General features: G+C 48.0%; 1 protein-coding gene across 3 annotated transcripts in view; it reads right to left on the reverse strand.

Annotated features, from left to right (window-relative positions):
* Positions 1-19857, reverse strand: part of MAN2C1 (mannosidase alpha class 2C member 1) — a 217636-nt gene that overhangs the window by 76822 nt on the left and 120957 nt on the right. For all 3 annotated transcript variants that reach the window (XM_075345663.1, XM_075345662.1, XM_075345664.1), the window contains one exon: positions 18019-18180. In XM_075345663.1, the coding sequence (XP_075201778.1) occupies positions 18019-18180 (162 nt within the window). The remainder of the gene's footprint in view (positions 1-18018; positions 18181-19857) is intronic.

Consider the following 19857-nt stretch of genomic DNA (forward strand, 5'->3'; position numbering starts at 1 on the left):
CAAGCCTGCTGGTTACCTTTTTGATCACATGTTGCAGGAGACCTATCACAGGTACTTCACGTCTTTTAAGATAGAATAATTAGTCTTCCCTTTGCCGACTATAGCCTTCTGCTACACCGGCCCGTGTGCTGTTGTGTTCCAGTCTGGTGATTTACTGCAAGTTGCTTGGTGTGCAGTGGAATTCCTCCTGTGCTCTACATTAGTTTTCCTCCTCATCACTTGTGTAATTACTCTGTGTGACCATGATGTGTGATAGAGTTTTCATTTCACCAATAAGTATCACTGTTGGTGTTTACACCCTCCTGTCCCACCCCCCCACACCTGAGGTAGGGAGGGAAGGGGTACTAGATCAGGGCTGGTCAGGAATAAGGGTAGGAAGGTGACCCAGACATCGTAACCATCAGACGTATCTCTGAGATCAGGGACAGCTAGAGCCCCCTTAACTTGAGGGGCAGTTTAGGAGCCCCGGGCCCGGTTATCCCTGCCACCCCGTGACACGCACACCCCTGCCACCCCGTGACACGCACACAACAAGTACCACAACCACCAGTTAGTCTCCATTGCAACACTTCACCAGACCAGCTTACATAAATTATATCTTGCACTAATGGAAGTGTTCAGCCAGCATAAATAGGAGGGGAGCAAATGTGATTGCCTGCCTCACAACATGTGATCAAAGATGACTCACAAAGAGACCAGCAGAGATTAACTCTTTCTAGCCTGCCTATGAACTACCAATCTGTTGGTCGACGCCCGAGTCAGCCTGTGCTTATTACAGACCTCAGAAAAGTTATCAGGCGCAGTGTCAGAATCGGTCTGTACAGATCCCTACTTAGATGTGATAGTCGGCGATGTTTGTAAAAACCTCAGTGTGACAGCTAAAATGCTACATCTAAAACACTTCAAACAGGAAGAAGGGGAAAGTACACATAATATGGGCGCACATCAGAACCATAACACATTTGAATATATAATAAATTTTATTGGGTCAAGAAAAAGGACAAGGACATAATATAAAAACCTTAAAATACACATATGACAAATGACCTCACAGTTACTCCAATTGTAATAAATAAGATTCAGTGCAGGTAGACAAAAATCAACTCAGACCATAGATAATATATTGCATGCAAATGGCCTTTATAAATCACAAGTTCGGGCCAAGGTACCTAATACAGTGATTAGACAGTTAGCTGATAACAATGAAACCTGACAATGGTAATACAGAGGCAATATCCTAAGTAATGGCTTATGCCTATATCAATGATAAACTCAGCTCGTCCAAAGTGTCTCCCAACACTATATGTCAAATAGCAGAAGTCCTGTCAGCGGTGGTATGAAACGATATAATGCATCAGGACTGGCTAAACCCAGGGAGAGCAAGATATAGTTCTATAGGTATATAAACACTTGATGTAGAACCTGATGTACAATGTGCAACCTGAACACCAAATATGGTAATGTGAAATGACAAGTCCCAACCAAGCACTATATCTGGGGCAGTTATATACAAGGGCAGCCCATCACACGTGCTGCATGGTGCTCTATAGCTGAAGATTCAACAACCACCTAGGCTGGCATGAATATATGTAGGGGAATAATGCAGACCCCTTCCGGGAGCTGTGCACGTGGCCACTGTGTAGTCACGTGCATTCCCTTACTTCCGGCGTCATCGGCGTGCACGCTATCACATACTGTGCGATCGCACACATGTTTACAACTAAACCGCCATGACCTCTACCGGTCAGTGACAGCTGCTATTACTTTACATCAACTGGCAAGTAATTATTCAATTGTTATTTGTGTATATATATGTGTGCTCTGGGACTCTTGTCTCACACCTCCCCTGACGAAGCTGCTAGTCAGCGCAACGCGTTGGGCCTCTCTGACCTCACCTTACTCCTCTGCATAACTCGTGCATACAACTCTCTGACCACACTGGGCCCGGTTGGTATTTACACCTGTCTGACCTCCACATTGCTGGAGTGGTCAATAGGTTTGTCCTTGTGATCCCCTTCTATTTTGGCATATACTTCCTTCATGTGCCTGAATACTGGCACTCTGCATGGGTAGGGGTCTGCATTATTCCCCTACATATATTCATGCCAGCCTAGGTGGTTGTTGAATCTTCAGCTATAGAGCACCATGCAGCACGTGTGATGGGCTGCCCTTGTATATAACTGCCCCAGATATAGTGCTTGGTTGGGACTTGTCATTTCACATTACCATATTTGGTGTTCAGGTTGCACATTGTACATCAGGTTCTACATCAAGTGTTTATATACCTATAGAACTATATCTTGCTCTCCCTGGGTTTAGCCAGTCCTGATGCATTATATCGTTTCATACCACCGCTGACAGGACTTCTGCTATTTGACATATAGTGTTGGGAGACACTTTGGACGAGCTGAGTTTATCATTGATATAGGCATAAGCCATTACTTAGGATATTGCCTCTGTATTACCATTGTCAGGTTTCATTGTTATCAGCTAACTGTCTAATCACTGTATTAGGTACCTTGGTCCGAACTTGTGATTTATAAAGGCCATTTGCATGCAATATATTATCTATGGTCTGAGTTGATTTTTGTCTACCTGCACTGAATCTTATTTATTACAATTGGAGTAACTGTGAGGTCATTTGTCATATGTGTATTTTAAGGTTTTTATATTATGTCCTTGTCCTTTTTCTTGACCCAATAAAATTTATTATATATTCAAATGTGTTATGGTTCTGATGTGCGCCCATATTATGTGTACTTTCCCCTTCTTCCTGTTTGATATGCTATTTTACACATAGGGCTGCACTCACTTATCCTTTATTTTTGCTGTGCATCCCTATCTTTCCCACATCTAAAACACTGTCAGAACTACTACATCCAGTAAACTAAGAGATACAGTACATTGTTGGATTCAAGGTCTCTTTGCCTACATCATGCTGCTCTTATATATGGTAGCAAAAGCCTGCTGACAGATTCCCTTAATACAGTGCAAGTTATGAAAGATGTTTTTTTTGTGTTTGTTTTTTTTTTAGAAAATTGCTCCAGAATTCTGGCACATTTAGTGTGATAAATGTCCCCTATATAACTAATAGTTAACAGTTTAGTGCATGAATGTAGCAGTGGATTCTGGTTATAGAATATATTTTAGCCAGAGTTTGTCTGAACAGGCATTTCAGGTTGTTGAGAACAAGGCCAAGAAGCACAGCAGTGTGAACTGGGCAGTGTTGGAACAATACAGTCATATGGAAACGTTTGGGCAGCCCTATTGATGTTAAAGGGGTGGTTCACCCATTTTTTTTATTTTCTGTCGAAGTTCTACTTACAATTCTAGGTATTTTCCCCATTGGCTTGTATTTCCATTTCTGGCACTGAGCGGCGCTATGCTGCACGCTCAGTGCCTGTCACATGACCCCCTGGAGCTGTGGCCGCCGGCATCCTCTGACGTCCCGGCATTTCCGGGCTCTCAAACAAGACGGGTACGTCACAGGATGCCGGCGCCACTCAGATTGAGTGACAGGGCTGTGGGCGGTGACTACCGCACGTCACAGCTCAGCATCGAGGGGAGGATCCGGAGGACGTCAGTGTGGAGCCGGCGTCCTGCAGATGGTGATGTCTTCAGCTGAATCCCCCCCTGCACGTAAGTATGTGATCACACTGTCCACCCGCCCGCTCTGCTGCGATGTCAGGAGAGCGGCCGGTGTCGGGCAGTGTGATCATTTGCTCCTCCCAGCAGCAAGACACTGACAGGCATGTCACCTCTGTGCTCTGCCATCTGTCCTGCTGCATGGGACCAACTGTCTGCACTCTGTCACCTGCACCACAAGTCACAGAGTGGAGACAGTTGGTGACAGAGCACCTCTGCCCCCCCCCTCTTCTTTCCCCACTCTCTTCCTCCCCCCCTCTCTCTCTTCTCCCCCCCTCCCTCTCTCTCTCCCCCCTCCCTCTCTCACCCCCCCTCTCTCTCTTCTCCCCCCCTCTCTCTCTTCTCCCCCCCCTCGCTCTCTTCTCCCCCCCTCTCTCTCATTCTCCCCCCCCCTCTCTCTCTTCTCCCCCCCCCTCTCTCTCTTCTCCCCCCCCTCTCTCTTCTCCCCCCCCCTCGCTCTCTTCTCCCCCCCTCGCTCTCTTCTCCCCCCCCTCGCTCTCTTCTCCCCCCCGCTCGCTCTCTTCTCCCCCCTCTCTCTCTCTTCTCCCCCCTCTCTCTCTCTTCTCCCCCCTCTCTCTCTTCTCCCCCCTCCCTCTCTCTTCTCCCCCCCTCTCTCTCTTCTCTGCCCCTCTTTCTTCTTCTCTCTCCGCCCCTCTCTCTTCTCCCCCCTCTCTCTCTTCTCCCCCCTCTCTCTCTCTTCTCCCCCCCTCTCCCTCTCTTCTCTCCCCCCCCCTCTCTCTTCTCTCACCCCCTCTCTCTCTTCTCTCCCCCCCCTCTCTCTCTTCTCCCCCCCCCGCTCGCTCTCTTCTCCCCCCCCCGCTCGCTCTCTTTTCCTCGCTCTCTCCTGGCATGGTCAGTACAGAAATCTCTCCATCGTGGAGGGGTGAGAGGGAGTAATAAACATGGAGTCCCTACTGTGTCTGTGTATTTATTTCTAATAAAGTATTTTTCTCTGTGTGATGTCTTTTTTTTTTTTTTAAACCCTTTGTTGGAGATTCTTAATGGCCAGGTTAAACTTGGCCTGACATTAAGAATCTCGGGCTTTATACCAGCTGGTAAAACATAGCTGGTATTAACCCCTTATTACCTAGCGTGCCACCTGCCACCAAGGGGCCACTGGAAGAGTTGGATACAGCGCCTGAAGATGGCGCTTCTATGAAAGCGCCATTTTCTGGGGCAGCTGTGGACTGCAATTCGCAGTGGGGGGCCCCAGAAAGTTTGGGCACCCTGCACTGTGGATTCCAATCCCCAGCTGCCTAGTTGTACCTGGCTGGACTCAAAAATTTGGTGAAGCCCACATCATTTTTTTTTTTTTTTTTTTTTTAATTATTTCATGAAATTCATGAAAAAAAAGGGCTTCTCTATATTTTTGGTCCCAGCCGGGTACAACTAGGCAGCTGGGGTTGGGGGCAGCCCGTAGCTGCCTGCTGTACCTGGCTAGCATACAACAATATGGCGAAGCCCACGTCATTTTCTTAAAAACGTTTTCAGGGAAAAACCTTCCCTGCATTTCTATTGCCAGTGAAAGTAACACCAAGCAGCGGGGGCTAGCAGCCAGTAGCTGCTTTGGTTACCCTTAGCAATAGAAAATGCAGCGGGAGCCCACAAAAAATGTGATTTTTTTGTTTTTTTATTTTTAATGAATTTTTTTAAAAAAAAATCGGCATGGGCTTCGCCCATCGAGCACCAGAGCATTTTACTGCTCAATTCATCGCAAGTAATCAGATGACTCCAGTGTCGGCCGATTACTTGTTCTGTGTCCCCCTGCATCCATCGCAGCGTGTACGGGCTGTGAGGTCAGCGGAGTGGAGACAGTGACATGCTCTGCTCTGACACATAGTGTGCTGCATGTCACTATCTTTCTCCACTCTGGTACTTGTTGTGCAGGTGACCGGATGCTACATGTCACTAACTGTCTCCACTATGGGACTTGTTGTGCAGGTGAGAGTGTATACAGTTGGTACTATGCAGCAGAAATCACAGAGTGGGGCAGTTAGTGACATGTATCATCCCGGTCACCTGCACAACAAGTCCCAGAGTGGAGACAGTGACATGCTCTGCTCTGACACATAGTGTGCTGCATGTCACTATCTTTCACCACTCTGGAACTTGTTGTGCAGGTGACCCGGATGATACATGTCACTAACTGCCCCACTCTGAGACTTGTTCAGGTGAGAGTGTATACAGTTGGAACAATGCAGCAGAAGTCACAGAGTGGAGCAAGTTAGTGACATGTATCATCCGGTCACCTGCACAACAAGTCCCAAAGTGGATACAGTGACATGCAGCCCACTATGTGTCAGAGCAGAACTCACCAACTTGCTCTGCTCTGTCACCTGCGGTGCTGCATGTCACGTTTTTGCCGCGATTTGGTGCCTTTTTTTGCTGCGTTTTTGCTCACTGGCGTTTTTAATCAGTGCACAATGCCATTAAAGATTGTTGATGAAAAAAAAAAAAAAGGTTCTGATGTCATTTCCTTATTCAAAATGTTCATTGTATGCAGGAGAGCAGACAGCAGCTGCAGAACTACAAGGCTCAGCATCCCTCCATTCACTAGTGTATGCAGGAGAGCAGACAGCAGCTGCAGAACTACAAGGCTCAGCATCCTCCATTCACTAGTGTATGCAGGAGAGCAGACAGCAGCTGCAGAACTACAAGGCTCAGCATCCTCCATCCAGGACTGTATGCAGTTTTTTACCCAAAAAGAAAAAAAAAAATGACATGGGGCTTCGCCATATTTTTGTATGCTAGCCGGGTACAGCAGGCAGGTACGGGCTGCCCCCAAACCCAGCTGCCTATTTGTACCCAACTGGGAACCAAAAATATAGAGAAGCCCTTTTTTTTTTTAATTATTTCATGAATTTCATGAAATAATTTAAAAAAAAAATGACGTAAGCTTCGCCTAATTTTAGTGTCCAGCCGGGTACAACTAGGCAGCTGGGGATTGGAATCCACAGTGAAGGGTGCCCAAGCTTTCTGGCACCCCCACTGCGAATTGCAGTCCGCAGCCACCCCAGAAAATGGCGCTTTCATAGAAGCGCCATCTTCTGGCGCTGTATCCAACTCTTCCAGCTGCCCTGATGCCGGGTGGCTAGCTGGGTAATAATGGAGTTAGGGCTAGCTGTATATTATCAGCTAGCCCTAAGCCCGAAATTCATGGTGTCACGCCAATATTAGACATGGCCACCATGAATTTCTAGTAATGATAAAAAAAAAAACACAACACACAGAAAAGAAGGGAAATTTTGTTTACTTACCGTAAATTCCTTTTCTTCTAGCTCAATTGGGAGACCCAGACAGTGGGTGTATAGCTACTGCCTCTGGAGGCCGCACAAAAACCTACACTTAAAAGTGTAAGGCCCCTCCCCTTCTGGCTATACACCCTCCCGTAGGAGTACGGATTCCTCAGTTTTAGTACCAAAGCAAGAAGGAGGAAAGCCCAATAACAGTTTCAAAAACAAATTCAATCCGATAACAAGATCGGAGAACTTAAGAAACAACATGAACAACATGTGCACCCGAAAAACGAAACCCTAAGAACAAATAGGGCGGGTGCTGGGTCTCCCAATTGGAGCTAGAAGAAAAGGAATTTACGGTAAGTAAACAAAATTCCCTTCTTCTTTTTCGCTCCTAATTGGGAGACCCAGACAGTGGGACGTCCAAAAGCAGTCCCCTGGGTGGGTAAAAAGATACCACATGAACGGGCTGTCAGACAGCCTCTTCCTACAGGTGGGCCACCGCCGCCTGAAGGACCTGTCTACCTAGGCTGGCATCTGCCGAAGCGTAGGTATGCACTTGATAGTGTTTGGTAAACGTGTGCAGACTCGACCAGGTAGCCGCCTGGCACACTTGCTGAGCCGTAGCCTGATGCCGCAATGCCCAGGACGCACCCACGGCTCTGGTAGAATGGGCCCTTCAGTCCAGATGGAATCGGAAGCCCAGCAGAACGGTATGTGTGAAGAATTGGTTCCTTGATCCACCGCGCCAGGGTGGATTTGGAAGCTTGCGATTCCTTATGCTGACCAGCGACTAGGACAAAGAGCGCATCAGAACGGCGTAGAGACGCCGTGCGAGAAATGTAAATCCTGAGTGCTCTCACCAGGTCCAACAGATGTAAACCCTTTTCAAATTGGTGAACTGGATGTGGACACAAAGATGGCAAAGTGATATCCTGATTGAGATGAAAGGAAGAAACCACCTTGGGAGAAAACTCTGGAATTGGACGCAGTACTACCTTGTCTTGGTGAAACACCAGGAAGGGAGATTTGCAAGATAACGCCGCTAGCTCGGACACTCTTCGAAGAGACGTGACCGCCACAAGAAAAACTACCTTTTGTGAAAGCCGAGAAAGGGGAACCTCTTTCAAAGGCTCGAAAGGCGGCTTCTGGAGAGCAATGAGAACCTTGTTCAGATCCCAGGGTTCCAATGGCCGTCTGTAAGGAGGAACGATATGACAAACTCCTTGGAGAAACGTGCGTACTTTAGAAAGCCGTGCCAAGCGCTTCTGAAAGAATACGGATAGCGCGGAGACTTGACCCTTAAGAGAGCTAAGCGACAAACCTTTTTCCAACCCAGACTGCAGGAAGGAAAGAAAAATTGGCAATGCAAATGGCCAGGGAGAAAACCCTTGAGCCAAGCACCACGCTAAGAATATCTTCCACGTCCTGTGATAGATCTTAGCTGAGGATGGTTTTCTAGCCTGTCTCATTGTGGCAACAACTTCATGAGATAAACCTGAGGCCGCTAGGATCCAGGACTCAATGGCCACACAGTCAGGTTCAGGGCCGCAGAATTCAGATGGAAAAACGGCCCTTGAGACAGCAAATCTGGACGGTCTGGTAGTGTCCACGGTTGGCCTACCGTGAGATGCCACAGATCCGGGTACCACGACCTTCTTGGCCAATCTGGAGCGACGAGTATGGCTCGATGGCAGTCGGACCTGATTTTCCGGAGAACTCTGGGTAACAATGCTAGAGGTGGGAACACATAGGGGAGTCGGAATTGCGACCAATCCTGAACCAAGGCGTCTGCCGCCAGTGCTCGGTGATCGTGAGACCGTGCCATGAAAACTGGGACCTTGTTGTTGTGCCGTGACGCCATCAGATCGACGTCCGGCGTCCCCCAGCGGCAACAGATCTGCTGAAACACGTCCGGGTGAAGGGACCATTCTCCTGCGTCCATGCCCTGGCGACTGAGAAAGTCTGCTTCCCAGTTTTCCACGCCTGGGATGTGAACTGCGGATATGGTGGACGCTCTGCTTTCCACCCACGTCAAAATCCGCTGGACTTCTTGAAAAGCTTGGCGACTGCGTGTTCCCCCTTGGTGGTTGATGTACGCCACCGCCGTGGAATTGTCCGACTGAATCCGAATCTGCTTGCCTTCCAGCCATTGTTGGAAGGCTCGCAGGGCAAGATAGATTGCTCTGATTTCCAGAACATTGATCTGCAGGGTGGACTCTTCCTGAGTCCACGTCCCCTGAGCCCTGTGGTGGAGAAACACCGCTCCCCACCCTGATAGGCTCGCATCCGTCGTGACCACTGCCCAGGACGGGGGAAGGAACGACTTTCCCTGTGACAATGAGGTGGGGAGAAGCCACCAACGCAGAGAGTCCTTGGCAGTCTGAGAGAGGGAGACAGTCCTGTCGAGGGACGTCGATTTCCCATCCCATTGGCGTAGAATGTCCCATTGTAGAGGGCGCAGATGAAACTGCGCGAACGGGACTGCCTCCATTGCTGCTACCATCTTTCCTAGGAAATGCATGAGGCGCCTCAGTGAGTGCGACTGGCTCTGAAGGAGAGATTGCACTCCAGTCCGTAGCGAGCACTGCTTGTCCAGTGGAAGCTTCACTATCGCTGAGAGAGTATGAAACTCCATGCCAAGATAAGTCAGAGATTGGGTCGGGGTTAGATGAGACTTTGGAAAGTTGATAATCCACCCGAAACTCTGGAGAGTGTCTAGTGCCACCTTCAGACTGTGCTGGCATGCCTCTTGAGAGGGTGCCTTTATAAGCAGGTCGTCTAGATACGGGATGACCGAGTGACCCTGCGAGTGCAGAACAGCTACTACTGCTGCCATGACTTTGGTGAAGACCCGGGGGGCTGTTGCCAGACCGAAAGGTAACGCTACGAACTGCAGGTGTTCGTCGTGTATGACGAAGCGTAGGAAACGCTGATGCTCTGGTGCAATCGGCACGTGGAGATACGCATCTTTGATATCTATTGATGCTAGAAAATCTCCTTGAGACATTGAGGCTATGACGGAGCGTAGGGATTCCATCCGGAACCTCCTGACTTTTACGTGTCTGTTGAGCAACTTTAGATCCAGGACGGGTCGATACGATCCGTCCTTTTTTGGGACCACAAACAGATTGGAGTAAAAACCGTGACCTTGTTCCTGAAGAGGGACGGAGGTCACCACTCCTTCCGCCTTTAGAGCGGCCACCGCCTGCAACAGAGCATCGGCTCGGTCTGGTGGTGGAGAAGTTCTGAAGAAACGAGTTGGCGGACGAGAACTGAACTCTATCCTGTACCCGTGAGACAGAATATCCCTCACCCAACGGTCTTTGACGCGTGACAGCCAAATGTCGCCAAAGTGGGAAAGCCTCCCACCGACCGCGGGTGTGGGAATCGGAGACTGCAAGTCAGGAGGACGCCGTCTTGGCAACGGTTCCTCTGGCTGTCCTTTTTGGGCGTGACTGAGACCTCCAAGAATCTGAGCGTCTCTAGTCTTTTTGAGTCTTTTTTGACGAGGCGAATTGGGACCTGCCCGGTCCTCGAAAGGACCGATAACCAGACTGACCCTTCCTCTGTTGGGGTTTGTTTTGTCTGTGTTGCGGTAAGGATGAGTCCTTACCCTGGGAGTGTTTGATGATTTCATCCAAACGCTCTCCAAACAATCGGTCACGAGAAAAAGGCAAATTGGTTAAGCACTTCTTGGAATGAGAATCTGCTTTCCAATGTCTCAACCACAGGGCCCTACGCAAAACAACGGAGTTGGCTGACGCCACTGCCGTGCGGCTTGTAGCGTCAAGAACAGCATTAATCGCGTACGACGCGAATGCCGCCATTTGCGAGGTCAATGGTGCTACCTGCGGGGCAAATGCACGTGTGACTGAGTCGACTTGCGCAAGCCCGGCTGAGATAGCTTGGAGTGCCCATACGGCCGCAAAAGATGGCGCTAATGACGCTCCAATCGCTTCATAGATGGATTTCAGCCAGAGCTCCATCTGCCTGTCAGTGGCATCTTTAAGTGCCGCTCCATCTTCAACTGCAACCAAGGATCTAGCTGCAAGCCTGGAAATTGGAGGATCCACTTTTGGACACTGGGTCCAACCCTTGACCACCTCAGGGGGAAAAGGATAGCGTGTATCTTTAAGCCGTTTAGAAAAACGCCTTTCAGGATAAGCGTGGGGTTTCTGGATTGCGTCTCTAAAGTCAGCGTGGTCCAGAAAAGTGCTTAATGTACGCTTAGGGTATCTGAAATGGATTCTCTCGTGCTGCGAAGCTGACTCCTCTACAAGAGGAGCTTATCTAGATTGAGAGCGGTCCCAGGATCAGAATCCTGATCAGTTACGTCCGCCTCATCACCCATAGATTCATCTCGCTGGGATCCTGACCATTGAGATGAATGTGAAGGCCCGTCATAGCGAGCCCGCTTAGGCTGCCCGGGGCCATCGTCCGAGTCAGAGTCTTCACCCTGAGGTGTATGTGCCCGTCCCGGAGCTTGGAGGTAACTCAGCTGAGGGGGACCAGGGGGCAATGATTGCACAGTGTCCGTGGCCTGAAGTACAGGCCTAGCTCGCAATGTGTCAAGAATTTGTGACATAGTGAGAGACATTCTGTCAGCAAAAGCTGCAAACTCAGTTCCTGTCACCTGGACAGCATTCACAGGTGGTACACCCTGGGTCACGTCCAGCAGAGGTCCCGACTGTGCAAGCGCCGCAGGGGCCGAGCACTGCCCACAATGGGGGTCCGTGGAGCCTGCCGGTAGAAAAGTCCCACATGCGGTGCAGGAAGCATATAATGTCTGTGCCTTGGCACCCTTGCGTTTTACGGACGACATGCTGCTGGCTCTCTGCAATGTGAGAGAGTCTATAGCCAAAGGGCGACCAGCGCTATGCAATACAAAGTATTTGTAGAAACAAAATACTAAGAATACTACTGGCACAAGAGGGGGTGAGCCCTGAGGGCTGCTTACCGCCCGCTGAATAGCGGGTAAGAGGCGCAGAATTCCTTGTCTGGGTCTCCCCGGCTCCCCTCTGCAGCTCAGCGTGTCAGCAGGAATGGCTGCCGGCGTCTGTGGAGAGGGGCGGTCCGTGGGAGTTCCTAAACAAAAGTGCGGGAAACAGTGTCCCCTCTGTGCCGATTGTGAGGGCTGGAGTATGTAAAAACGACTCCAGCCCTCGGCGCTGATGCACTGACCAGCGTCCCGCCCCTCTCCTGACTGGCAGGTCTGGGGGCGGGAACGAACGGAAGCAGGCCGCAAAAGCCGGGGACTCGAGTTATCAGCGCGGCCGCCGTAAAAGCGCGGCCCGCGCTGAAGTCCCCGGCGCACCACAAGTGCCAGCCGCGCCGCAGTCCCAGCGGCCGGCGCGACCGATTCCCAGAAGTGTGCCTGCTTCAGCGAAGCTGAATGAGGCCATGGCACAAGCGCCGCAGCGCTGATGTCCCCGGCGCACTACAACACCCAGCATGCTGCGGTGTGAGCGCCAAATGCACGGGGACACAGAGTACCTTGAGGAAGCAGGGCCATGTCCCTGATGTACTCCGCTCCATCCAGCATCTTCTCCAGGGGCTGTAGATGGAGCACGGTCTCAGTGCCTGGAGACCAGTAAATCCCACTTCACCCAGAGCCCTGTAAAAAGGGATGGGGAAGGAATCAGCATGTGGGCTCCTGCCGCCGTACCCGCAATGGGTACCTCAACCTTACAAACACCTCCGACATACAGTGGGGTGAGAAGGGAGCATGCTGGGAGCCCTGTATGGGCCCTCTTTTCTTCCATCCGACATAGTCAGCAGCTGCTGCTGACTAAAAACAATGGAGCTATGCGTGCGTGTCTGACCTCCTGCGCACAAAGCTAAAACTGAGGAATCCGTACTCCTACGGGAGGGTGTATAGCCAGAAGGGGAGGGGCCTTACACTTTTAAGTGTAGTTCTTTGTGCGGCCTCCAGAGGCAGTAGCTATACACCCACTGTCTGGGTCTCCCAATTAGGAGCGAAAAAGAAATATTTTTATTAGAAATAAAACACAACACAATTAGTGACTCCATCTTTATTGAAATAAACCCCCCTCCGCAGTAATCCTGGGTCAGCGTCCCGCGCCGTCCAATCCGGATCCAATATCATCTGATCGGTTTGCTGGAAGGCAAAGCGATCAGATGATGTGTCAGGTTAAACTACGTGAATCACATGACACATCAGCTGATTGTATAAAAGCCAATTATACAATCAGCTGAAGCATCAGTGCAAAAAAAAATAAATAAATAAATACTCACGTCTGTGCTGATTACCGGCAGCTCCTGCAGGGGAGTCTGATCCTGGCCCATCACTGCAGGAGCTGCCGGTAATCAGCTGATGAAGTCCCCTGACGGCAGGATCAGCTGATAGCCGGCCGGGCGCGAAAAAGCCGGCGACACCACGAGAATCGATCAGCTGATGCGGCAGGTGACTGCATCAGGTGATCCACCGCCAGGTCCTGCAAGCTTCGTACGTGCCCCGGGGAGACTGCACACAGCCAGAGCGGCGGGACAGAGACAGGGGCTGGAAGCAGGCATGGCACCGGGACCCTGCAGACAGGTGAGTATGACATACACACACACATACACACTCACACACACACTGTATATACACACACACACTGTATAAACGCGCACACACACTGTATATACACACAAACTGTATATACACACACACTGTATATACACACACTGTATATACGCACACACACTGTATATATACACACACACTGTATATACGCACACACACTGTATATGCACACACACTGTATATACACACACACACTGTATATACACACACACACTGTATATACACACACACTGTATATACACACACACTGTATATACACACTGTATATACACACACACTGTATATACGCACACACACTGTATATACGCGCACACACTGTATATACGCGCACACACACTGTATATACACACACACTGTATATACGCACACACACTGTATATACGCGCACACTGTATATATACACACACACACTGTATATACACACACACTGTATATACACACACACTGTATATACGCGCACACACACTGTATATACGCACACACACTGTATATACGCACACACTGTATATACGCACACACACTGTATATACGCATACACATACACTGTATATACGCGCACACACACTTTCTTCCCCTGGCTGTGTAGAGCTGCTGCTGTCTCTGTATGATTGATCTCAGTGCACATTAAAATTGCAGTTTAATGTAGATAAATGTAAGGTCATGCACTTGGGTAGAGGAAATAACATTTATGATTATGTACTTAATTGTAGAACACTGGGTAAAACAGACACAGAAAAAGACTTGGGTGTATGGGTGGATGGTAAACTTCACTTTAGTGGACAGTGTCAGGCAGCTGCTGCCAGGGCTAATAAAATAATGGGATGTATTAAAAGAGGTATAAGTGTTCATGAAAAAAAATATAGTTCTACCTCTGTACAAGTCACTAGTGCGACCGCACTTAGAATACTGTGTACAATTCTGGTCACCGATATATAAGAAGGACATAGCTGAACTGGAGAGGGTTTAGAGAAGAGCGACCAAGATTATTAGAGGAATGGGTGGGCTGCAATACCAAGACAGGTTATTAAACTTGGGGTTATTTAGTTTGGAAAAACGAAGGCTTAGGGGGGATCTAATCACAATGTATAAATATATGAGGGGACAGTACAGAGACCTTTCCAAAGATCTTTTTACACCTAGGCCTGCGACTGGAACACGGGGGCATCCGCTACGTCTTGAGGAAAGAAGGTTTAATCATAATCACAGACGAGGATTCTTTACTGTACGAGCAGTGAGACTATGGAACTCTCTGCCGCATGATGTTGTAATGAGTGATTCACTACTAACATTTAAGCAGAGCCTGGATGCCTTTCTTGAAAAATTTAATATTACCAGTTATGTATATTAGATTTTATGACAGGGTATTGATCCAGGGAACTAGTCTGATTGCCGGATGTGGAGTCAGGAAGGAAATTTTTCCCCATTGGAACTTGTTTGCCACATTGTTTTTTTTTTTGCCTTCCTCTGGATCAACATGTTAGGCTACGGGTTGAACTAGATGGACTTAGAGTCTCCCTTCAACCTTAAAAACTATGATACTATGATACTATGATACATCCACTGGGAAGAGGCAGGGAGGAGGGTTTGGGTGGGAGCAGAGTGGGTGTATTAGACACAATGGGTGTGTTAGATAAGCTAGACACCGCCCTAGAGCCACAAAGAATTCTGGGACTTGTAGGAACTGAACACAGGAAGTCAGAGGAGAGATTAACCCCATCAGAGCTGGAGCCAGCAATGACCGTGTGCTGCTAGTGCACAATAAAAGGTAATTTTGCTGAAAAAACATAATAGATGTGTTGAGGGGCACATATTAGCAAGATTTATCAGAAAAAAAAAAAATCAGTTTTGGTAACTGGACAACTTCTTTAATCTTTTTTCTTTATAACAATTTGGGTTTTTGCAACAGCTATTTCAGTTTCATATATCTAATAACTGATGGACTGAGTAATATTTCTGGATTGAAATAAGGTTTATTGTACTAACAGAAAATGTGCAATCCGCATTTAAACAAAATTTGACCGGTGCAAAAGTATGGGCACCCGTATCAATTTCTTGATTTGAACACTCCTAACTACTTTTTACTGACTTACTAAAGCACTAAATTGGTTTTGTAACCTCATTGAGCTTTGAACTTCATAGGCAGGTGTATCCAATCATGAGAAAAGGTATTTAAGGTGACCACTTGCAAGTTGTTCTCCTAGTTGAATCTCCTATGAACAGTGGCATCATGGGCTCCTCGACACAACTCTCAAATGATCTGAAAACAAAGATTATTGAACATAGTTGTTCAGGGGAAGGATACAAAAAGTTGTCTCAGAGATTTAAACTGTCAGTTTCCACTGTGAGGAACATAGTAAGGAAATGGAAGAACACAGGTAAAGTTCTTGTTAAGCCCAGAAGTGGCAGGCCAAGAAAAATATCAGAAAGGCAGAGAAGAAGAATGGTGAGAACAGTCAATGACAATCCACAGACCACCTCCAAAGACCTGCAGCATCATCTTGCTGCAGATGGTGTCAATGTGCATCGGTCAACAATACAGCGCACGTTGCACAAGGAGAAGCTGTATGGGAGAGTGATGCGAAAGAAGCCGTTTCTGCAAGCACGCCACAAACAGTCGCCTGAGGTATGCAAAAGCACATTTGGACAAGCCAGTTACATTTTGCAAGAAGGTCCTGTGGACTGATGAAACAAAGATTGAGTTGTTTGGTCATACAAAAAGGCGTTATGCATGGAGGCAAAAAAAAAGGGAATTTTGTTTACTTACCGTAAATTCCTTTTCTTCTAGCTCCTATTGGGAGACCCAGACAATTGACAATTGGGTGTATAGCTTCTGCCTCTGGAGGCCACACAAAGTATTACACTTTAAAAAGTGTAACCCCTCCCCTCTGCCTATACACCCTCCCGTGGACCAAGAGCCGAAAAACGGCCCCCTCTTACAGGTGGGCAACCGCCGCCTGAAGGACTCGCCTACCTAGACTGGCGTCAGCCGACGCATAGGTATGCACTTGATAGTGCTTCGTGAAAGTGTGCAGACTAGACCACGGAGCTGCCTGACACACCTGCTGAGCCGTCGCCCGGTGCCGCAAAGCCCAGGACGCACCGACAGCTCTGGTAGAATGGGCCTTCAACCCTGAAGGAAGTGGAAGCCCAGAAGAACGGTAGGCCTCGAGAATCGGTTCCTTGATCCACCGAGCCAAGGTTGACTTGGAGGCCTGAGAGCCCTTACGCTGGCCAGCGACAAGGACAAAGAGCGCATCTGAACGGCGCCTGAGAATTCATGAGTGGATGTGTGCCTCCTTCCACACAAAGCATAAAACTGAGAAGCCCGTGGTCCACGGGAGGGTGTATAGGCAGAGGGGAGGGGTTACACTTTTTAAAGTGTAATACTTTGTGTGGCCTCCAGAGGCAGAAGCTATACACCCAATTGTCAATTGTCTGGGTCTCCCAATGGAGCGACAAAGAAACACGGCATTCCAAGAAAAGCACTTGCTACCCACAGTAAAATTTGGTGGAGGTTCCATGATGCTTTGGGGCTGTGTGGCCAATGCCGGGACCGGGAATCTTGTTAAAGTTGAGGGTCGCATGGATTCAACTCAGTATCAGCAGATTCTTGACAATAATGTGCAAGAATCAGTGACGAAGTTGAAGTTACGCAGGTGATGGATATTTCAGCAAGACAATGATCCAAAACACCGCTCCAAATCTACTCAGGCATTCATGCAGAGGAACAATTACAATGCTCTGGGTTGGCCATCCCAGTCCCCAGACCTGAATATCATTGAACATCTGTGGGATGATTTGAAGCGTGCTGTCCATGCTCGGCGACCATCAAACTTAACTGAACTGGAATTGTTTTGTAAACAGGAATGGTCAAAAATACCTTCATCCAGGATCCAAAAACTCATTAAAAGCTACAGGAAGCGACTAGAGGCTGTTATTTTTTGCAAAAGGAGGATCTACAAAATATTAATGTCACTTTTATGTTGAGGTGCCCATACTTTTGCACCAGTCAAATTTTGTTTAAATGCGGATTGCACATTTTCTGTTAGTACAATAAACCTCATTTCAATCCAGAAATATTACTCAGTCTATCAGTTATTAGATATATGAAACTGAAATAGCTGTTGCAAAAACCCAAATTGTTATAAAGAAAAAAGGTTAACATTAATAGGGGTGCCCAAACTTTTCCATATGACTGTACCTGCATGCGATAGGGGAGGAGTAAAACTGCTTAAAAATAATTAAGCCAGTTAGATTAGAATAATTTGTTATACCCCATAGACAACATTTTTAAGAAGAAGTTTAAAAACAAAACCTGAATATTTTGCATTGGTGTCACATAGCAGATAGTCTTGATGTTACAGGTGGCCACACTCATATTGGAAATGGCAGAGAAACTTGGTCAAGACACTTTTTACGGTCCAAAATGAATGTGTCCAAGTTTAACTAGTATTACCACTGAACTGCTAATATATGTGTAAAAAAAAAACCAAAACAGATATCTGCATATGGTAGAAACTGAAAGATTACTAAGTGTGAGAAGTGTACCTAAATGCTGTTCCCCTGATCCAGGTATGGAAATAACCTCCGTGCGCTCCCACGGCAAAGTGTTTATTACACAGAATGATGGACTGCTCGCAGATCGGGATGGGGTCTTCAGTAGTGACTCCATGGCTTCACTGAGAAGTCTGTCTCCTTCAGTTCTGATTTCTGCCAAATACAAAACAAATGCTCAATGATTATTATAAAAAGTATCACACCACCCATCAGGGTTTATTACTCCACTAAATATGTTACCTAAAGGGTTATTCCCATCTCCAAGATCCTATCCTAACATATAGTAGATGTAGTAATAATAATAATAATAATAACAATAATAATAATAAGAAGAATATTAGCAAATATGTAGAATTAGAAATGTAGTATAGTTCTCCTGATATAGCCATGTCTCTTACATCATATGCAGGGCATTACAGCAGCTTAGGTATCCATGGTTACATCCACTCATATAGGGACAGTTAGTTGTGCGTGCTCGTAATCATGAATACCTAAGCTGCAATGCCCTGCACATTATATTGCAGGTACCCTAACTCACCAATTTCAGTGGGATTGGCTGACTATCTAATGTATATGGGGGTCCCTATGTCAGGGGATGTTCAGGGTTGGGTAGTTTGATTTGAAATGCTTGCTTTTAGTTATTCCCCTGGGTGATATAAGCTGCTTCCAGAGCTGCCTGATATTGTCTTAGGGGCACTTTGCACACAACGACATTGCAAGACGATGCTTGCGATGCCGAGCGCGATAGTCCCTGCCCCCGTCGCAGCAGCGATATCTTGTGATAGCTGCCGTAGTGAACATTATCACTACGGCAGCTTCACATGCACTCACCTGCCTTGCATTGTCGATCTGGCCGACGACCCGCCTCCTTATTAAGGGGGCGGGTCGTGCGGCGTCATAGCGACATCACACGGCAGGCGGCCAATAGAAGCGGAGGGGCGGAGATGAGCGGGACGTAAACATCCCGCCCACCTCTGTCATTCCGCATAGCCGGCGTGAGCTGCAGGACGCAGGTAGGAGATGTTCGTCGTTCCTGCGGCTTCACACACAGCGATGTGTGCTGCCGCAGGAACGAGGAACAACATCGGACCTGTCGCAGTCGCGTAATTATGGAATTCCCAGACACTACACCGATGATACGATTACGACGATTTTGCGCTCGTTAATCGTAACGAAGGGAATTTTGTTACTTACCGTAAATTCCTTTTCTTCTAGCTCTTATTGGGAGACCCAGACGATTGGGGTACAGCCACTGCCTCCGGAGGCCACACAAAGCACCACACTAAAAAGTGCAAGGCCCCTCCCCTTCTGGCTATACCCCCCCGTGGTATCACGGGTTCTCCAGTTTTAGTGCCAAAGCAAGAAGGAGGAAAGCCAATAACTGGTTTAAACAAATTAACTCCGAGTAACATCGGAGAACTGAAAAACCGTTCAACATGAACAACATGTGTACCCGCAAACAACAAAAAACATCCCGAAGGACAACAGGGCGGGTGCTGGGTCTCCCAATAAGAGCTAGAAGAAAAGGAATTTACGGTAAGTAACAAAATTCCCTTCTTCTTCAGCGCTCTATTGGGAGACCCAGACGATTGGGACGTCCAAAAGCTGTCCCTGGGTGGGTAAAGAAATACCTCATGTTAGGGCTGCAAAACACCCCTCCCCTACGGGGGTGTCACTGCCGCCTGCAGGACTCTTCTACCTAAGCTGGCATCCGCCGAAGCATAGGTATGCACCTGATAATGCTTGGTGAAAGTGTGCAGACTGGACCAGGTAGCTGCCTGGTACACTTGTTGAGCCGAAGCCTGGTGTCGTAATGCCCAGGACGCACCC

This window comes from Anomaloglossus baeobatrachus, chromosome 4 (assembly GCF_048569485.1).
Source record: "Anomaloglossus baeobatrachus isolate aAnoBae1 chromosome 4, aAnoBae1.hap1, whole genome shotgun sequence".
Taxonomy (NCBI): Eukaryota; Metazoa; Chordata; class Amphibia; order Anura; family Aromobatidae; genus Anomaloglossus; species Anomaloglossus baeobatrachus.